At 35.8% G+C, this 22,644-nt stretch overlaps 1 protein-coding gene across 1 annotated transcript; it reads left to right on the plus strand.

The window, feature by feature from the left end:
- Nucleotides 1-21,803: 21,803 nt before the first annotated feature.
- LOC105219122 (acidic leucine-rich nuclear phosphoprotein 32 family member B) lies at nt 21,804-22,443 on the plus strand. The gene is made up of 2 exons (XM_011195060.3): nt 21,804-21,965; nt 22,030-22,443. The coding sequence occupies exons 1-2, from the start codon at nt 21,926-21,928 to the stop codon at nt 22,281-22,283; spliced, it is 294 nt and encodes a 97-aa protein (XP_011193362.1). The 5' UTR covers nt 21,804-21,925; the 3' UTR covers nt 22,284-22,443.
- The last annotated feature ends 201 nt before the right edge of the window (nt 22,444-22,644 follow it).

Here is a 22,644-nt window from a genome sequence, read left to right on the forward strand (position 1 = left end):
CCACCTGATTAAACTATAATTTATATAAAATTATATATGTTATTCATATTTCCAATCTATTTAATATACGTTACTATAAATATGAATGAAGATACACAAAGAAAATTAATGAAGATGATCTTCTTGGAAATCCTATTTAAAACAATCTAAAAAAAAAATTAAAGTATTGGTATCAAACTACTGAGCTTTAGGTTTTCAGATGGGTTGCTCATTAATTTCTATTTTATGTTTTAATTTTTACAAAACTTAAATTAAGTTGATCAAAATGTGGTTCAAGCTTAGATGCAAAGATAGTTTTGGTTTGAGTTGCTTTCCATCATAAAGGTTCAACTGAGCAAAGTATTATCACATGTGTATTAAATAAAGGGCAATTAAGGTAGGCTTCGGAGTGTTTTAATTAACGTATTTGGGTATAGCATTGCCGTCTATTGAGAAAAATCAATAACTATTGAATATATATTGAAATATGTGCCAAACATAAGAGGTTTAAGAATACATTTTGGCTAGTTTTAGTTAATATAGTAGGAAATATTTTAGAATATAGATATTTTGAGTCATATGTATGTAGAATATATTTACATCCATAAAAATTAGGTTCGAAATTTTTTTTTAATTTATTTTAGAAAACGTTTCAAAAGTGTTCGCGATGGAATTGTTTTAGAATAAGGTAAGGCTATAAAAATAAAATTTTGTAAAAGCTGATTCCAGTAATTCAAAAACTTATTGCGACATACAGTTGAACTCGAAGTTCTCCATAACTTGAAGTTCTTAATAACTTGAATTCTTGAATTGACAATAGAAGTAAACTTCCATACAAATTACGGTCCATAACTCGAAGTCTCTCTAACTCAAGTTTTTTTGAGCATTACAGAGGTAGTCAAAATTATTTACACATCGGACGTTTTTTTACAAGTTTCACACAAAAAGCTTTCGCTTGTTGCTGTTGTTGTCGCAGGGTAACAAAATGCTATGTTGTTGTAAGCCCTGATCTATTCCTGAGCGAATGAAGTCAGTTTGGCTAGAATTGCTAGAACTATGGCGGAGAAATACGCAAATGAACTGAAGACTCGCAGTAGTCAAAAGTATTTACACACCGCGATTTCGCATTTATTCTTGGATTTGGTTTACACAAAAGTAGTAATTGGATTCTATTGCATTCATAACAACCTAACTCAGCCTTAAAATATAAAAATTGGTAAATAAAATGTCGAAAACAAAGGAATTATCGATTATAACTAGATTGGAGACTGTAACTAAGTTTAAGACTCGGGTTTCGGCTTCGGAATTAGTAAAACTGTATATAATTTAAAGGAATACTGTTTATAATGTTGTTAAAAAGAAGGACACGAAATATTACAAGGGCAATTTAAAGATAACTCGGAGGAAACCTGTGATAACTCAAAGAGAATGCGGAAGATTAGTCGGAACTATCATACAAAATCCCACAATTAGTCCTGTTAATATTGCAGCAGCATCGAATCAGCATATTACAGTCAATGATGCTACACTGCTCAGGACCTTAAAAAAAGCTAACATAAATGCCTACGTTGTGCATAAAGTTGACCACTTCCGAAACCATGAAAGCTTTATTTCCAAAACCAAAAAAGCGATATGCCTCTCATTTGCCATTGATTGCATCCTAAAGCCTGTCGTGGGCAGATAAGGCTAAATTTTAGTTCCAGGGATTCCTTAGTAAACGCTTTATGCATTTACCACGTGAAAAGGAGAATAATGCAGTTTAGACGCTAAATAGAGTCGGGAGAGACATTATGATCTTTTGAAATTTTTTTGGAAATTTTCTTTACTTCTGTTTTGAAGATTTGGTACTAATTTAGGGACCCTAAATCATCCGGATATATCAGAATTCGCATGACCATGTCATTGTAGTGGTAAGTCGGCCTTTTCCAACTATTGACTACATTTTACAACAGGACAATGCTCCATTTCATAAAGGATCTTTACCTACAAAAGTTTTAAATGAAGCAAATCAAGTTGACCTCCGCACAGCCCTCACTAAAACTTTAGTGAAAATGTTTGGTCTTTCGTTAAATATCAGAGGACAATTGATATAATAACCGAAAAAGCCGAAATTACCGACATTTGGTCTAAATTAACTGTTAACTTAGCGCACAATAGTGTTGAATCAATTCGGACCATAAAGCAGGCTGTTATTGATGCCAAAGGCGGTGTAACCAATTATGAATTTATCGCTTTAGAATAGTAACTTAGACTAAACATTAAAATTAAATTAAAAAAATTTTCATTAAATAAGAACAGGATAATAGAGTTCAAGTTGTGTGTAAATACTTTTGACTACTGCGAGCCTTCAGTGTATTTGCTTAGTTCTCCGCCATATTTCTAGCAATTCTAGCCAAACTGACTTCATTCGCTCAGGAATAGATCAAGGTTTACAACAACATAGCATTTTGTTACCCAACAACAACAACAACAACAAGCGAAAGCTTTTTGTGTGAAACTTGTAAAAAAACGTCCGATGTGTAAATAGTTTTGACTACCTCTGTATGGTGATTCGAGTTAGAAAAGTTCAAATATATTTTAATTTAATGAATGTTCCTTTTACTAATACATATAAACATGTTTAGTTTTTTCTTACATTTTTCGATGGACATTTAGTTTTACTATAAAAAAGATTTCAAATTTTATTTTAAAAATTGTTTAATTATTTACAATAACTTATTCATTTCAGCTTAAATAATTTCTTATAAAATTTAAATATTTTATTTGCAAGCAAGTTTCGGCAACAGAATTAAATTTCTGCATCGACAACGTCTTCAGCGTGATATTTGTACACAACTAAATATGATTTGACCCACATTTATAGTTTGTTGTCATTTCAATTTAGATCTAAATATGTTTATGTTCGTATGTAAACTTATAAAATATGTGTATATATTTGTGAGTGCTGAGGAATTGTCTCTAAGCCTCACAAGTATCTAACAGTTTAACGAAATTAGTCAGTTGCTTTATTCAATGTAGTAGCCGATAATTGAATCACTGTGCGACACACATCACAAATGGGCTCGAAAGCATACACACAAAGGTACACACACATTGACTGCTCGAAGCTTGCCACTTTCTGCTTGTCGTTTAAGTGCTTACTTTTCTACTTTTCAAAGTCCTTTTAAGCGTTTTCTTGCTGCTGCTGCTGTTAAGGCTTTTAGTGCAGGTCCAGCGCTGGCTTTCACCCACACACATCGACCAGCCAGCAACTTATGGCCACTTTCTCTGCGCTCCGGCACACATACATGTGCGTACTTGCGCCGCCTAGTTAGACTCGTGTGTGTGCACTCGTACTTTCAATTACTCTCAATTACGTTGATTAATTTAATAAACATTGACATGTGGCCATGTTGGGATTGGTGCTGACGTTGTCGTTGTTAGCGTTAAAAGCTTTTTAGTAGTTAAAAGTTGCGGGCGTTCACCGGTTCTTGCGTGAACTACACGAACTGCGCTGTGGCTGCTGACGATGTGCGGCTTGTGGCATGCGAAAGAAAGTTTAAAGTTTTTTATTTATTAGATTTACATGTGTTTTGGCTTGGAGGGTTTATGAGTTTAGATTTGGAAAAAGGTTTACTTGAGATTTTAATGTAAGGATCAACTAGGTTAAGCGGTAGTGTCTCATCTCGACAATCATAAAAGAAAAAGATTTTGCCGGTAAACTTAAAGGTGTACATCACAAAGTCTATAACACCTAATTGTAAATCTACCAGAAGGAAGTGACAAAGGTTCATAACTCTTCAAATAAACTATAACTTCAAAATTGGCTACTATTTAGATTCAGATTCCACTAGAAGGTTTCGAAGAAGACTTTTAACTTCACGAGTGGATGGAAAAAGTTTCATTATCCTGGTACGATTGGTTCAGAGTTGGACTTTCCTAAGCATATCGTAAGAAAACAACTAATCTTCTATACAATTGCTGGTAGATTCCATTTGTAATAGAATGAGAGGCATCTTTATATAAGAGTGAGTAAGATACTTATTTGCAATTTCAGAAGCATAATAAAGGACCATCTTATTCTTCTTTTTCTTGACTGGCGTAATAATGGACCATAGTCTTAGTTAACTGAGGTGATCCTAGCTTCACAAAGCACTGTCTCTCATAGTCAAAGTGTGTTCTCTGTGAGGAACAGCCTTACAACCTAACCTAAACTAACTTTACTAGACTACTAGCCTCGATCAAAGACAATTTTGGGGGATAAAATAATAATATTAGAGTAAAGGTTCAATAAGAGTTTTTTCATAAGATAAACTTAAGGCATAGACTACTAGACTCGTCCAAAGCTGATTGATCTGGAATAGGTGAAAAATCCACTCGAAAGATTGAACTACAGAAGGGCTATCTAAAGTCTTTTTACATCGTGAGATTGTAGTCATTCGATTCCCAACACCAACCCCTAAAACCAGTGAAATAATCTTTATTTATGATAAGGCTGCGGTTACATACTTGCTAACACCGTACTGTCTTGGAGCAGATGACTTTACGTTCTTTCTGGTTTTAACCAATATTGCGTAGAATTGAAAAAGGTTCGAAACGATGGACTCCTTGATTTTATTGCGCTGTGAAAATATCTTTCCAAGTATTTCTGCACTTCGGTGAAATTTTGAGGTACTTTAGCTCGTTAAAGTAAAAAAAAGTTTTTCGTTCTTTAAAGGAAGAATAGGCCTTAAAGTCTCTGAGAAAATTCATTGCATTGATTGCAGGATGTCTCCAACTCGATTATAAAACACAAGCTAAAGTAACTGAAAGCACAGCAAGGTATAACTCAGTTTCTGTAATTAATAAATAAAAAGATAATGCATTCTTGCCAGAATCATTCTCAGCTGTTATTTAAGTCTGCTTTCTTCGTATTTGGGTTCCTCAATTTCTGCATTCAAGGTAGTTATTCTCTCTCCTAACCAGCCAACGGCAATCACATCCACCTGTTTCAGCTCAATTACAGTTCGAACGCAAACAAAACAAAGTCAACCAACAAAAAGTGCAAACTTTGAACCTCAGTAACCTCTTGCAATGTAATATACACGTAGACAAAACCGAACAAAAACACAAAATGAAAGCAAACAAAAGCTGGCTAACAATAATAAAGAACTCCCAACTTCATACATCACCTACGCTCAACAACTTCCTTTTCCGCGCCGTGTCGCCGTTTAGTACCATAAAGAGATATATCTACAAAAGTATACACAACCATTCTTACCCTCTATCATTCATTTGTTGAGTTGCAACATTCGTTTATGCATTTTTTTTGCAGCCGCACCACCAACACCACTCGGCGGTGGCGTGCTCTGCTACCTCATATATCAGTTTTCGTAACATAACGGTATTCAAACAGATTTGTCTTTGCTATTCTCTGCTTTGCTCGGCACATTCGCTTTTTGTTAACGTCAAGTGACATTTGAGAAATGACAAAAGTCATTATCATGGTGACTTGACAGGCGACGTCGTGGTTGCCGGCTGCGCCAGCTCCCGCGGTGTTGCCCCCAAGTAAGAACGCACCTGTATGCAGCGCAGTCTACACTTATGAATTGCGTCATTTAACTTTTTGCACTCGCTTGGATTTATATTGTTCCGTTAGTGGCCTCCGCCAATGCTTCAGTAACGGAATTTCCATTGCCATTTACTTTGTGCATTCCCACGTAGGCGGTGGTTAGGTTTTTGGCCACCCACTTGACCCTATAGCATTTATTTGTATACTTGGAGCTATATAGATTACTCATGTAGTTATCCTTATGTATATATATTCCCTGTCGGAAAACGCGAAGTGGTCGTACATATCTCTAGTTCAGGACTAGTACTGTATTCAATTTCGAACCATTGAAGTTCGTTTCTATTTATTTAGTTCTAAATTGCGTTTCAATAGCTGATGTAGCGAGGATTATAATTCCTGGACATTTCTGCCATATGCCATACGCTTTGTTTCGCCTCAACTTTTTCCTGTAGGTCTGAGGTCAGCGTCCAACTGTCTTCTCCACGTATGAGCAGGTCTGCCAACTCGCCTCTGTTCAGGCGGGCTCCAATGAACAGTGTAAAGTCCACACCCACTTACGTTTAAGAATTTCGAATTTCGAGCGCCCCAAATCGCACGGTGACATAGCGTGCCGAACACTTTCTCACAAAATCTATGAAAGCTGCATATAGTGGGGAGCGCCACACCGCCGACTGCTCTACAATTATTCGCAGCGTGTTTACATGATCAACACACGACCTTCTGGGACGGAAGCCGGCCTGTTCATTTCTGAACGCTTCATATAGTTCCGTAGGCAGGCTAACTCTTATAATATCAGCGATAACTTTATTGAGACAACTTAATAGCGTTATTCCTCTCCAGTTATTGCATATTGTCAGGTCACCCTTTTTTTGGAAGATTAATGATTAAATCCTGAGTGAGCACTTTGGACCGCCAGAAATGTTTAACTAGGGGCAGGATCAGAGAGGTTTTCGTCATGATTATGGAAACTACAAGAAGAAACAATATAAATCAACTCAATATACTGTTTTTAATGGCATACAATATATTGATTTGAAGTATTTATAAAGGTGGCAACACTCCTCATAATTTTTTATGTATCTTACATGCAATTAATACCCAGAGAGTTGTCATTTCGAGCTGTCTTTTTTTATTATTACTACCACAAAAATGTTCAAAATGTTGTTTTCCCACATAAAGAATTTAATCAGATGGCAACCCTTACACAAGTTTTTAAATAATTTTATTAAACCATTGTAGCGGCTTTTATCTTATATACTCTTTTATGGTTGAAAGTGAAAAAAATTAAGTTTGATGACCTCTATTTTGACCAGAACGACTTACTAAGTTCGATAATTTTGTTAGCCCTCACAGTCATTAGTTATTTGGGCGATATAAATTAGTTAGCTCAGTGTTGGGATTTGTGGTCATTTAACTTTTTTGTTGGATTGGCTGATGGGTGGTTTGACTCTGGGACTCTTTAAATTTTGAACTTGTTCGGAACTAAATAAAAATTAAAAAGTAGTTAGTTGACACCTTGCAGAGCATTAGGTCTTTAATTCGCAAACAACCAACGTTTCTTTATTCACTGAAATCGCACCATTGCAAAGGTGAACTCGCGCTTTCCCTGCTGGGTACCAAGCACACCTCAATCCTTTCCGGCTATTTGTGTTTTTCCGTTTTGCGCTATTTAACTCCACCGTTATTCTACTTCGTTGATTGTGGATGCTCGTGTGTGACTTTGTTTTTCCACTGTCAGATATATGTGTTTGTTAACAAGAGGATATCCTTCATTCTGATTTATGCTTCAGCCCTTTTCTTCACTTTTTATCCACACTTAAACTTCCAACTTGAGGCTATTGTTGTTGCAGTTGCTATTATGACTTCTTTCTTTGCTGCATTCATAGCTTATACTCGGGAGCTCACTTGCTTCACTATTTAGTTGCAGCAACCTTTAGTTGTATGAGATTTACCCTGCGCCTTGCTTTAAATTCACAGTTGTTTTGTTTAATCGCAGTCAACTCGAAGAGCCCCATTTCGTAGCCATTGTTATTGTTGTGTGTGCGCTGCGGCAGAAGTGCAATTGTTGTTGGCCGTTAAGTGTCATTGGCAGCAGCTGAAATGTTGCAAGTAGCTTGCTGCTTTTGTTTCAACACACTCAACACTGCAACTCGTGTCCCGTATGATGCGCTTCACGATTTTATTGTCCGAAACTATGCAGCTACATTGAGGTTATGCGCGCATCGAGTGTATGGCGTCATTAAGTGCAACTCTGAGTTACACATAAACTTAAGTTAATAGAGCCAATGTCTTGGGTATTTTACGATGAAGTTTTCAGTCTGTTAAACGCTTTGTTATCACATTGAAAATGGTAGCCAAGGGTCAAGTGATTTGGGTGCGCATCTCCGACGAGTTTATAATATTCCACTTTTTTGATGAGAGCTGGATGGATCTGTAAGAGTAAGTTATTGAACTATAAAACTCAATTCATAAGAGTATAATACAGAAGTCGCCAAACAAACGAGTTTATGAAATTTATTTTTTTATTGAAAACTAGATGAACCTGTGGCATATGTTGTTTTAATTGTTAGACTTATACCTCAAGATGAGAGTTTAGAAGATGTTGTTATACTCTCGCAACAAATTAAGCTATTGAAGTAAAATTTGGTATGAAGGATCGCACTATAAAGGGCCATAGGTGGATGTAAATTTTTTGGGGAAGTGGGCGTGGTCCCGCCCCCTACTAAGTTTTTTGTTCATATTTCGCAAACTACTAAAGTTATATCAAAGAAACTTTCTAGAGTCGTTTCTTTTAGGTACTACCTTATACAGTTCAAAAATGGAGGAAGTCGGATTATAACCACGTCCACTTCCCATACAAAGTTTATGTTGAAAACTACTAGAAATGCTTTAATTCAGTAAGGAAAACGACCATAAGCCTTAAATTACATTATAAAGATGGTACAGAAGGGCCCCACTCAAAATGGTATACAAAATTTTAAATGGGCGTGGTTCCGCCCACTTATGGGTCAAAAACCATATCTCCGAAACTACTTGACCAATTTCATAATATCTTCTTAACTTCCCAATGATATGTCGGTTCACAACCACGCCTATTTCCCATCCACCAGAACTCTGAATAGTTTACTTTACAATATATAAAGTTAGTACTAGTGAAGATATCGGTCATAACTTCATCTCCCATATATTTAGTATTAGGGTTTTCAAACTTTCAATGGACTTTATACCATATGAATATATGCCGGATATGTGAGTCAAATTGTTACTTATATTATTAAATTTAAATAAATAAATTGCGAGAGTATAAAATGTTCGGTGACACCCGAACTTAGCCCTTCCTTACATGTTTTTTTCTTTTGAAAGTCCACAGGAAAAATATGTAGATGGAATTATTATGCTTAAAAGATGAGACAAGAATTTAGAAAACATAACAAAATCTAAGAAATTTTCACTTACTTTACCAAAAAGTATAGACGTTTTTGTTTCTTCTGAATTTGTAAGAATTCAAGGTCACATAAAGTGATAAAGTGATCACTTTACGCATCCTACAATGGTGCTAAGGTTGGACTTATTTCGCAATTATCTTTAAAATTTAATGCTAGTTTTTTAATTGTGGCTAATGCAGTCATCAGTTTAAGGACTTGAGCATTGATTTGATTTGAAGTTGAATACACTAGATATACGGGTACACGGGTATTCCAATAGATACTTGTTTTCTTCGACTATATCAAATTTCCCTTGAATTGATTATGAAGACTTTTTCATTAACTTTTAATTCGAAGTTTGATTGCCAGAATATGTGAGGTTAATAGAATCTTAGAGTAGTTGACTAAGTTTGTTATATTAGGGGATGTACTGGGTTTTCTCCAACACTTAATAAAAATACTAACTTAGTTTCAAGAATATGCTGGATTAATAGTATCTTCAAGAAATTGGCTAGAAATGTTGTTTTTGAAAGTAGTACAGCCTCCTTCAGGGAGTTGAGCATCTATCCTGATAGTAGAGCGGCATTTATTATCGTGATTTTGATGAATGTGCGCTCAAAAATAGTTAAGGAGTGTTTAACCTCCTTATCAGTAGCGTCAAGTTACTTCACTATCAAACTCGTTTAGGCACCGGAGCTGACGAGCTCATAAGAAAGGGCACCCGTGTCCCTATTTCGTCAGGCTAAGAACGAGACGGACCTCCGTGATTCTCTTGCATTCTAGCGCTAGGCCAATGTGCTACTACGAGTTTGGCAAACGTTGGTTAACAACCAGAATCTGCTCAGTTCCCTCTGGCCCAGAGTGGAATGCAAGAGATCCGCTGAACTACTTGTTCTTAAAAATGATCGCTTCGCCACAATAGCGGGAATTCTCTCTATGTGGCATACATGCCATGAGGCAATGAAGGCGAGGCAGAAACATCAACCATTTCCTTCTGCCCTATTCACCGTTCGCAAGAGGTTGAAACATCGCATCAATGGTACAACGGATGAACTAATCGAAATTGACCAAACTAAGCGGTCAGTCGCTCATTATTGCACCCAACTCATGAATCTTTTGGCAAGACGATTAGTCGGTTTAAAATTTTAACTCATTTACACTCGATTAATATCAAAACCCTCACCAGAAAAAGAAGGAAAATAAAGTTACACAATCTTTATTACTTTAGTTTTACTTTTACAATCTGAAATCTCGGGTTTCTTTGTGATTTAGAAAATTCGTCTACATACAATGTATGCCCTTTATCAAATAATCAACCCTGTGAAGTACACATCATATTAACTCCGACTACAACACCAGTTCTCTGATTTATGATGTCGGTAATGTGCAAATATAATAAACATAATTTTAATAAGCTCTATATGTGCACATTTGACACGCCCACTATTGCCTTGAGCGGTAGAACATAAATGGAAATTATAGTGTGCGCGCGCCAAAAAATATGCAACAATTTGTAGACTAGCCTACATAAGCGCTACGAAGTATGCATGAGAAGCGTTGAAAATTGGTGTTGATAAATTTACTTGCCTATGCTCCCACCACACTGCATGTCAGTAAAGCGGGTTTCAAAGTAAATTTTTCATAAGTTTACACGCTTGAGTTGGTGCTGAAGTGTGCCTCATTGTAGGCGGCACAGTAAGGTGTTGTTGGCGCTGCTGGTGTTGGTAAATGCGTTTTCGTGTCAAAACTAATTTAATGTACATTGCAACGCTTTTGGAAATAACGGTGAACGAACAATGTGTATGGGGGGCATTCTAACAGTTTTTGTTGACACCCTCAAAGCAGCTTGGTAGCAACCCTCAAAGCAAAGGCTGTTGCATGCTGACATGTGAGTATATATGTATATAGAATATATGTGTGTATGTATGTACATGGTGTTGCATGAAGAGTTCTTGGGGCATACACACGTTAATACACATTTACACCTAATAAAATTATAAGCATTTCTTTTTCACACAGCTTTTAGTCAACTCACACACAGATATATGTATGTAAGTCAAAGGTGGTGAGCATATGTGTGGATAAATATATATATAATTTACTGTACATAAGGAAAGGAAAAGCGCAATTTTGGTGAAAGCTGCTCGCTTTTATAAAAAAATTTATACACACATATAGGTTATCTCTATATGTAGCAGCTTGCATTAGTATGCCTCTATGTGAAAATTCAATTTCACGCCTTGTGTCTGTAAAATTTTTCGTAGCATATTTAAGGGCGCATTGACCTAACATGCGTGGTTGCACTTTGATGAATCTCTAGAGACGTTGGTTGATTTGATTTATGACCAGAATATTAATTTTGCTGTTGACGAAATTGAAACATCTTTCGACTGTGGATGCAGTGAAAAATAAAAAAAAACAACAAATATATGAATAAATAAATAATGAAGAAAGAAGTAACAAATATTGAAGATGATATTTTTCGTACCATTTCCACCGTTCTTCTTCTTCTTGACTGGCGTAGACACCGCTTACGCGGTTATAACCGAGTCCAAAACAGCGCGCCACGCATCTCTCCTTCTGGCAGTTTGGCGCCAATTGGTTATTCCAAGCGAAGCCATTTCCACCGTTACCAAATTTAAAAGAACGATTTCTGTTAGCCATATTCCACAAAGAATAGAGAAGAGTAGAGAAACATGAGTCCTATGCTTGTTTTATTCATTTTCTGCAGAATTGTACCGCAACTTTGGTGCGAATTCAAGTATTTTAATTTTAATTAAATTTTTCATCGTCATTATACTTTTGATCCGGGTAATCGATCATGAAGTTGAGTGAACTCCATATTTTCGGTAATTTACATCATTGACTCTTTAGAAAAATTGTTTGGAATTAATAAGTTAGAATCATCTCACGATTTTCCTACCTAACTATTCCGCTTTTACGAAGCCAAGGTCAAGTGCTTCGGATGTTCAGCCATGTTCATGTTCAAACAGCGGCTTTGTTGTATAAAATAAATACATATAGGAATTTAGTTGAATAACAAAAAAAAAAAAACAGTTATCGGAGAAACATTACGATCTATAAAAATGAATAGGGTGGACCAGACTTATTTTCTAAGATTCCTCTATGTTACCGTAACGGATCTGGATTTTGATCGGGCTATGGACTCTTAACTCAGAAGCATTCTTCAAAGTTTATTGGGAATTGTTTGTCGCAATCAAGTATTCCGTAAATAGATGACACTAGGAGTTTTCGAGAGGAAGGTTTTGGTTAAGACTTATGGTCCTTTAAACATTGACAACGGCGAATACCTCAGGCGATGAAACGATGATCTGTATGAGTTATATGACGACATTGGCATAGTTAAGGGAATAAAAAGACAGCGGCTACACTGCTAGGTCATGTGGCACGGATGGATGAGAACAGAGGAAGACGTACAGGTGGAGAACGACCAGACTGGACTTGATATCACCATTCGCGCTAAATAGCGAAAAGGAAAACCGAATGACGCGCTGTTGATAACTCGGCTATAATAGCCTAAGCAGTGTCTACGACAGTTGAAGAAGATATATTAATCTTTATAAAAACGGGGTCTCTTGCCATCTTAAAGTAACAAACAACAATTTTTAATACAGAAACATACATAATATATATTACTAAATATACCGCGCTCACCAGCGCATACTCCCGTTAAAGTCTCACATACTCTCATATCCCCGCAAAAGCTCTAACTGACCTCCTCACTTGCCATGCATTGTGCATAATAACACATTTTCGTAATTACGCAGCCGCAAAATTACAGTTACGAAATGTGGCGGGGCGGCGGTGTGCTGGTGTCGCCAACACAATAGCCGCTACCTGCCCGAAGGTTAGCAAGTTAAACCAACAACCTCTGGTCAGGTAGCGCTGGCAGTAGCTTTATCAGTAGTTTCAGCTTTTGCTGTTGTTGTTATTGCTTTTGTCGCTGTGGTTTAAGTTGCAGCGCTGCTGTTGGCGGTTGGTGTTGTTCGGTAATCCAACTGGATCCATGTTTAACTGAATAAGTTGCACTACCGGGTGTCGTACATATTATTAAATGGCGTACGACACAACTAAGCGACAACAACACAAACATATGTTTTTGTAAAATATGACATATACAGTTATAAGCGCTCCACGAAATCTCTTCGCTCGCTAAAGTGAGCAACAAACGCGTTATGGCTACCGGAGGTCGTTGTGATGGCGGTTGGGCTGATGTTGCAGCTGCGGGCGCACTCGACAGCCATTTAGTTTAATGCACACATGTTTAGCTGTTTATAAATATGGTGGATAATGTTTTCCTACGTGAGTTTGTAAAGTGTGTTTGCAAAACTATTTGACATTCCCTTTGAAAAGCAAGCGTAGGGTCGGAGGTGGGCACCTGGCTGTTTACCAGGTATGAATAAATAATAATTTTAGCTAATAGTTTTGATAACACGACAGCTTAAAATTTAAGAGAACATTATTCATTAGATAGAATAGAAAAGAATATTGCGAACGAGATCTCCAGAAGGTAGTAAGAAGAGATGCTGAAACTTACTTGAGACATACACCACACCCACATATTAAATTGGCTCCAGTCTCGGTTTGCAAATAATTTTACTTCTCTCCAAATCTCTTTTTCTGCTCTCAACTCAATCATTGATGATTCAGTCCACGAAGCATATATTTGATAGAGTAAAATGAGTAGACTGAAAATATTGCCTTCCGTTTATAATGTATGAGCAAAAGTCAAGTTTATATATTTTTTGTAAAAATTTAGACCTTTTAGATGATCCACTTGTAACCGAAATATTAAACCCACATATGATATGAAGAGCCTCTGCTAACTCCATTATTATTCCTTGTGCCTTTGATGGACAGAGATGGATTCGTTTGCGTTTAAGTATGTACGTGGTTCGTATGGACCAGTCTAGTAGTGGATAGTGAATGAGAAGCTATACCGGAATACATAAGCAGTGCTACTGAGGACATGCGTTACCTTTAATAGGCGACAAAACATAACTATTCCTGATCCATAAGGCGTCATGATTTGAGCCTAAAACAGCTGGGATCATCTTAAATATTTATATATCCTTTTAGAAAGACTTTGTATAGCCTGTGACCTAGATGGTTTCTGTTTCTTAGAAGTTAGTACGAAGACTTATTCGCTTAATGAAAAAGGGGAACCATTTAAGATGAAGAATGGAACTCAAAAACTAAAGCAAAAATAATATATTGATAAATATTTCGAATAATTTATAGCAATCCCAGTTTTGAACAGAATTGTGTTTGATCTATGTGTTTCAAAGAAAGTACTATGTACAAAGAAAGTAGTTGAAAGACAGAAATTGTTAGAATTTATATAATATTTTGTCATTATGATAGCTTCAAGCTAGAAGAAGTCAACTAGCTGATAAAGCCTTCATAATGAAATTAACACAGTTCAAATAGTATAAAATGGGCGGATGCATCCGACTTACCAAGTCTACATCTGACATGGATTGGTCGAGCGATCTTCGGATTCCAGTTTTCTGTTTTAGTCTTCAGTTGAAGCTTGACATGGATACACCATCATAGATGCTGTATTAGGTTATACCCTAAGGACATATATACTTAGACTGGAGCGCTAAAGACTACCTATTTACTATGAGAAAAACATTAAGTTAGTTTTTTAAGATTTTGAAATAATAAAATTCCCAGATTGTCTTTATATAAATCTACCGCAAGTTGCAGGTTATTTTAGTCAAGAGATTTACTATAGAGATAGCTTTAAATGGGTTATGCCACCACGCCACTTGATATCCAAAAGCTTAATGATTACATGAAAAAGCTTCAAATACGCTTAAGCTAGTACTTCTCATGATAATCAAAAACTACATGACTGAAGTGAATGAGGTAAGGTATTTTGTCATCTTTTACTATCTATTCACCAAGGAGTCAGATTACAAAAAAAGCATGAAAAAACTTGACGCTCCTTTGTTTTTGAACAACAAAAGCTCCAAGACCGTAGATATGGCAGAATATTCCATTTTGCTTAAATATTTCTTCGATTTGTCTACTGTCTATTAATCTCGATGTACTGTTTTGGAGACTGGAAACAAAAGCTCAAAGACTGTTGAAAAGTCTCAAAAATCAAAATATATCCGCTTTAGATTAACTTTTTTAATTTTACTATTTTTTTTGTTCACACAAATACTTGAGCCGAAGCACAACACAATTTTTAACGCATACGAAATCTTTCAAAGCTCTACTGGTTTTTTAACAGTTTGCTTGAATACAACAGAATTATTTATTCCTCAATGTAGAAATTAAAAAAAAAGCTCACTACAATTAAATACCCATTCATTTATTATTATTTTTGTAAAATAACAAATAATTGCAATCCCCTCTCCGCTACACAACGAATTAAAGGTTCACTTTATTGCGAAAAGCGCTAAAATATACCCAACATTTCGCATTAAAATGTCTAAAATAACTGTAAGTATGTTTGTTGATATTAATGTATGTTGGAGAAATACCTAAATGAAACTACAAGTTGATTTACATTTCGCAGTAGCTAATTAAAATAATTCGCATTTAGTTAATAACGCCCTAAGCTATGCTATATTTTACCAAACAGCAGCATAGAAATAAATATTTATACGTTTAAATGCATGTGTGTCGGTGTGTAATGGCATGTGCATGCAAGCATATTTGCGGATGTGTTTTTGTGGTGTGTTCGAGTGAAACCGAAAATGTGCAAACTTTTTAGCCTCACCGCTGCCACTAAGCAGAAATGTTTACAGATTTACCAACAAACCAAACCAACAGGCAACACACACACTAACAGAAGAACACATATGCATTTATATAGAGATAGAGAAAGAGTGAGAGGGGGAGAGTGGTTGGTGTATGTTTACCGGCGCATATAAATTGTAACGGTTTTGATTAGAATGCGCCAAATAAATGCTAATGAAAATTCGTTGCAAAAATCGAATGAATTGAACATTTGGAAATACCAACGGTAATTAATGAAAGCGCTGCTAAAATAACGGAATTTCATTTTATCGTTTTGGTGTGAGCATGAGCTGGATTTGGCGGTTGTAATGGTCGGCATGTACGAGTAGGTAGTGCCACAATGTGTAATTGACGTCTAAAATAATACAGTGGTGGCGTAGCATAAAAGCAAATTTTTTTAATTTTTATAGTTGCAATTTTTTTATTGTTATAGCTGTATAAAAACTTATAAAAAGAAATGTTAGAATATAGGGTCATATACTATATATCAAAATGATCAGGATGACGAGACGAGTCAAAATCGAAATGTCTGTCTGTCCGTCCGTCCGTGCAATGGATTATTTGAGTAAAAATTTAGATATCTTGACGAAACTTGGTTCACATGTTCCTTGGTACCGTGAGAGGGTTGCTTTCGAAGATGGACAAAATCGAACCACTACCACGCCCACAAAATGGCGAAAACCGAAAACACATAAAGTGTCATAACTAAGCCATAAATATAGTTATAAAAGTAAAATTTGAAATAAAGAATCGCACTAGTGAGGAGCATATTTTGATTTCATTTTTTTGAGTAAGTTATTTGTATATATCTCGCAAACTAATAAAGTTATATAAACCAAACTTTCTGCAGTCGGTTCTCTTACGTACCCCACCACACACCATGAAAAAAGTTGAAATCGGATAATACAAAGGTTAGGTTGAAAACTACTAAAAATGCTTTAATTCAGTAAGGAAAACCATTAGAAGCCTTAAATTTCATTATAAAGATGGTACAGAAGCACTGCACTCAAAATGGTATACAAGGTTTTAAATGGGCGTCGTTCCGCCCACTTATGGGTCAAAAACCATATCTCCGAAACTACTTGACCAATTTCCATGCAATTCGGTTCATTATATCTTCCTAGCTTCCCAATGATATGTTGTGAAAATAGTCCAAATCGGTTCACAACCAAGCCTACTTCCCCTATACCAGAACTCTGAAGTCGGTCTGAATTGTTTACATTACAATATATAAATTTAGTACTAGTGAAAATATCGGCACAGAACTTTGCAAAAATACTGTATTTAAAGATTGGCATCGCCCTTATAAAAATCGTCGAAATCGGTCCATAAGTTTTCAAGACCCTATATATCGAATATGAGGACCTCAATACTTCTAATAAATTATTTACCGAAATTATAGTTAAGTCTCTCAGATATTTTGAAGAAATTGTGAGGGAATACTTTTCTTCTAATAATATTTCTCCGTGCCGACAATGAGTGAAATCGGGTCATAACTTCATATACCTCCCATATACTTAATATTAGGGTTTTCAAACTCTCAGTGGACTTTATACCATATATATGCCGAATATGTGAGTCAAATTGTTTGTTATATTAATAAATTAAAAAATAAATAAATTGCGAGAGTATAAAATGTTCGGTGGCACCCGAACTTAGCCCCTCCTTTCTTGTTATATTTATAAAAACCCGAAACCTTCCAAAATTACACGTTCGACAACATAAGTTAGAGATCTGTAAAAACCTACATGAAGGTGGAATAACGTCCATGATTAAATCGCCACCTTTGCCTTCCATAAAGGTTCAAGCTTACCTACGCCGTCATACGATTTGATAAGTGCTTTATAGCAATCTCTCCAGAATCATAAAAAAAAGCTAATTACTTAAGTCTGTAATAGAACTGTTAGCACCAAACTTATCAAAAGATGCGTTGAAAATTTTCAGCTCGTAGCAAAATTTAGCAAGGTGAGCATTTTAATCTTCCATATTGTGGTAACTAAGGAAAGGAGTTTAAGTCCAGTGGAGAACTATAACCTCCTGTTGATACAAGAAAGGAGATAAAACTTTGGAATAGCCAAAACTGACTGGATACATTTGGATTAAGGCATTTTAATTTTTCTTTAGCGAAGTTGACAAAATTTTAAGCTCTTACGTTTTGGGATTTTTTTGTATTTTATATAAAAAAATAGCAAGACAATTCTTTATATAGTTTAATCGGAGAAACCTAGTGTCTAGCTGAATCAGATATTATGCTTCTCAATTTTAAAGCTCTAACTGTAGATTATAATTTTAAGCGAGCTGTACAAATGTATGCAATTTAAATTTGCGCGTTTCGCATACCGCCTATGAGGGGTCATTAGAACAACTGTGGACGACATAAATTAACCCAGTAGAGAATTAAACAAACTAACTATGAAAATATTTTAATATACATTTATGAAAGAAATTCATCACAATATTTTAGAAGCTAAACAGCTAGTAGTTTGAGGCGAGAAACAAGAAGAAGAAGAATTGGTTGTAAAACGAAAATCATTTAAGAACTTGGAAACATCTTTATTGTCTTATCAAGTGACAGCCAACGAGCTCAGGAACAGTTTAAATCCAAAACAATGAAAACAGCTGGAGCTTAAGATTGATTTTTTAGAGATGAGAAAAGTTCTCAGGGCAAACGATATACAAAACTTTAATCTTCCTGAGAACGCTAGAATTCAATTTAAGATTAGTTTAGAGTGAAAACTTCCGTGGTAATTTTCCCATTCGAAGCAAAAAAAAGTCTTTCGAAGCTTTTAATACTGAATTCGACTGAAACTCATCTAACCAAAAAAAGGTGACAGAGCACAAATTACCACGTGATCAAAACTTAACAACAAGCTGATACCAATAACTCGAAGACTTCACACGAGGTACTTTTCTAAAGCTATCACGTTCGACATCAGACTATTATATACTAATTACTACTATTTTGACTACTGACTACTTTCAGAATGAGCAGAAAAGCTGAATCTCATTGAGATCTAACTACTGGGGCCACAGCTGCATTCCGACATCTAATTTACATGCAATTGCTGAGCGCTTTGCGGTGTGTGGCTAACAACAACAATAACAATATAAGCTAAAACAATGACAATATTGGTTGTCGCAGCGACACCCAGCCGCATGCTTACTTGAGAGTGTAAAAATATGCATGCTCACGCAGGTATGCGGTATGGCAACAATGCAAATAACATTAATTATGGATGGCGACAATTTCGACAGCGGCGCCAACATCTATAGTAATTATAATGCAACAAATGTCAAAATGACAGGCGACTACAACAACACAAACAACTATGCATGCGCTTATGTGAATGGGTACAGCTGATTGTCGAAAGTGCAGTAACGCATAGTTTGGCTGAACACAATTGCCACAATGCATGCCACTGCGCTGTGTGCGTGTAGTGTAGACAGACATTTAGTTGCACGCTGCTTCGCTTTAAAATTCGCAAATCTACGCGTCTAAATACGTAAATGGGTATATTTTTATTGGCTTTTCGTTGCATACTTTTCGGCACTTTTTCGTTGCTGTTGCTTTTGTTGTGTGCTAATTGAAATGTTTTCTATATTTTTGGCGTAAGTATATATTGAGTAAATATTTAATAATTTTTAAATTTAGGAAAATCAGTGCTATATAGATTTTGGGTGCTAAGTATCAATATTTGTTGCATACTTTTGTGCGTGGAACATTTATGTTATACTTTGAAGCTTTCCAAACCTACTATAATAGTTCAAATTAAGTTAAGTTAAGTTCACAATAGATTCATTAATTTCGGTAGATAGTTAGGTAAGGGCAATCTACAACAACAAACTTGCTTGAATTCGTAAGCCAAGCGTCAATGGGTTTTAGGGACAATAAGAATACCGATGTTATTTATACAGACTTTAGTAAACCACTCAATTATTTTGCAAAAATTGGATTATTTTGGTTTTCAACCAAGACTTCTTAATTTGGTATCTTCATATTTTATTAAAAGAAGGCAACAAGTTTTATATAATAATACTTTATCCGATTCAATTACGGTTCCTTCAGGCGTTCCACAAGGTAGACATCTCGGTCCGATTCTGTTTTTATTGTTTATTAAGTTTTCAAACATTTTATTATATACGGATGATGTTAAACTTTTCCGTATATTACTAAAAATTTTTTACAACATTGGTAAGGCCTATATTGGAGTATGGTTCTGATAAGAACCATACCCATTCTGATAAGAGTTCGTTCAAAAACAACTTTTTGCTTTAGGTGACTTACATTGGGATTCAAGATTGAATCTTCCTCCGTATACTAGTCTTTTAAAACTTATAAATCTACCTACATTCACTAGTCGTAGAGAAATGCTAGGCGTAATATTTCTAGTAAAACTTCTGAATGGTTCAGCTTGTAGCTCTTTCCTTTTATCTGATATCAAGTTTAATGTCCCATTTCGTTCATCTAGGCAGTTTAGACCATTACTTGGGCTTATATATATGTATAAAAGTGAATGTTTTACGATGCACTTAGGCCTTTAGCCTGTGATTGGAATCCCCTCATACTACCATGTCCTCTCTGAATTATTCTGTAGTTTTGATAAAGTTATTAAAGTTAAAGTGCAACTTCTGAGACATCGTCAAGAAAATCGCTATTGATCGTTGTCATATCTTTCCTGTGCAAAGCCCTGTATCCACATAGACATTTTTTTGTACAGCCTCCTCCTCTTCTACTTCTTGGAGCCTCTACAGTAATCATTGTATAGTGTCCCCAGTCTACTGGCATGTCCACAATTTATGTAGTTAATACTACTATTCGAGTTCTTAAGTCGTTCCTTTTCAATTTCAATAGTTGGCATGCGCGGCCCGTATTCCATTCAAACCACGTTTGTCTGCTTGTTGAGCAAACCAGAGATTGTTTTCATCGAGACTCGGACTTGTCTATGACATAATTGTTAATTAAATATCTACAAGTGCCCAGAGGCATGTACATATATTGCCTCTTTATCGGAATTTAGTTGAAAGTTGGTGCCTATTTTAGTTTGTAATATCCGCTTCCCAGTTTCCTGGAATGTGTCCTGGAACCCATTGCAGGTTTATCGTGAAATAGTCAGATAGTCCCATTAATAGTTCACGCCATTTTTTCAGTAACTTCGATACGACTCTAGGAGACTTTAGTGATTTCAAGACCGCCTGGCTGTCAGTGAATATAAATATATTTCTTGTTGTTAGCACCCTCTTTGTTAAAGAGAGAATGCCTTCTTTGATAGCAGTAATTTCTGTTTAAAAAATACTTTCTATGAGACACTGGTAGTTGGAAGGCAATTCTGAAACTGATTCTGTGTGAAACATTACTTAAACTCAGTATATTAAGTAGACGACGAAGTAATGATCACAGAAGAACTTAAAGAAAGTGCTGAGTATTTGTCAAGGAAGTAGAAAATAAATGTGAGCAAGTGATTCGATAAATTGATTAACTAAAATTTCGAACCATGAAGAACGATGACATTGTAGGAGAGGTACATACCTTTTAACTAAGCTGGCAAGCAAACTGATAGCGATCCAGAATCTGGAGTTGGAACCTAAGCGAATAAGGCGTAGTCTGTTACGGGGACCACCTGTAATTTCTACCCGAATTAAATATGAGGAGGACTAAATCCAGGAATCCATAAATTCATCCCTTTCAACCAATCATTTACGAGGTATCTTAGTTGACATATAGTAAATTCTTGAAAAGTTCTAAGTAGCAATAATACTCAGCTATGACGCAAAAGACTTTCTTAGATTAAGTACTACTATAATAATACATTCCTTAGCATACTGAACTTGCGGTAGTAGAGGAGTGTGAAAATTAATTTAGAATGTACTACTTTTCAACTACAGAAAAATCAGTTAAGCCAAGTCAATGACTCAGACTACGCTTACAAAATTGATAACCACGAAACCGCAAGCACTAACCGGCTAACTGTAAGTATCTACATATATAGGCTTGTGTTTGTAGAGCATGCATACATTATCTGAATATTTTATGTGTTTTAGCTTAAAAAGTACTTACAACTTATATGGTAATAAACGAGTAAATCACGTTTAAAAATCATGCGCCACATTTTACGACTAAAATAATTGACATCAACTACAATACTGCGTATATAAACCCCAGACGGGAAGACTTCTACAGACAGTACTGAATTGTATTAACTGTTGTACCTTCGAGATGTTCAAGAAATTCCTTTGTTTGTGTCTGCTGATTGGCGGTAAAGTTTAACTATTTCATAGATTTTTTATTCCCCTAACATTTACGTAATATTTTCTACACAGCTTTCGCCCTGTTCAACGAATTGCCCAGCGTCAGTGCGTTACCGGAAGATGCTGCTGACAAAGATGCAGATGCGGCAGAGGAACCAGCAGACGAAGAAGGCGGTGAAGACGAGGAGGACGAGGAGGATGATGAGGAGGAGCCACAAGAAGCTGTAGAGGCGGCTGAAGAAGATATAGAAGAGTCCGATGATGATGAAGGGGATGATGAAGCAGATGAAGTAGAGGATGAAGAAGAGGAAAATCCAGCTCAATAATATCGCTAAATAGTGGCCAAAGTAGTTAGAGGAAAAGTGAACCTCGCAGTTTATAATTAGGGCAGTTTGCTACATCTAATATAAGTAGAATTTGACAAAGGAAAATGTTTATAAATGTGAAAATCTTGAACCCAAATACATGATAACAATACCCGCTCAATCTTTAGCATTTGCTTAGAGGATACTGGTCTATTTAGCTCTGTGTTTCGCATAATTGTACAGTCAAAAAGTATTTCGAGAACCAATTACAATGTGTTAGCGACAAGGAAATGAAAATTCAAATTATTTGATTACATGAAAAAGGTGTTATTTTAAAAATTCAGGATGACTAGGTTATCATAATACTTAACTTTCTACTGCT

Source organism: Zeugodacus cucurbitae, chromosome 5 (genome assembly GCF_028554725.1).
Source record: "Zeugodacus cucurbitae isolate PBARC_wt_2022May chromosome 5, idZeuCucr1.2, whole genome shotgun sequence".
Classification (NCBI taxonomy): domain Eukaryota; kingdom Metazoa; phylum Arthropoda; class Insecta; order Diptera; family Tephritidae; genus Zeugodacus; species Zeugodacus cucurbitae.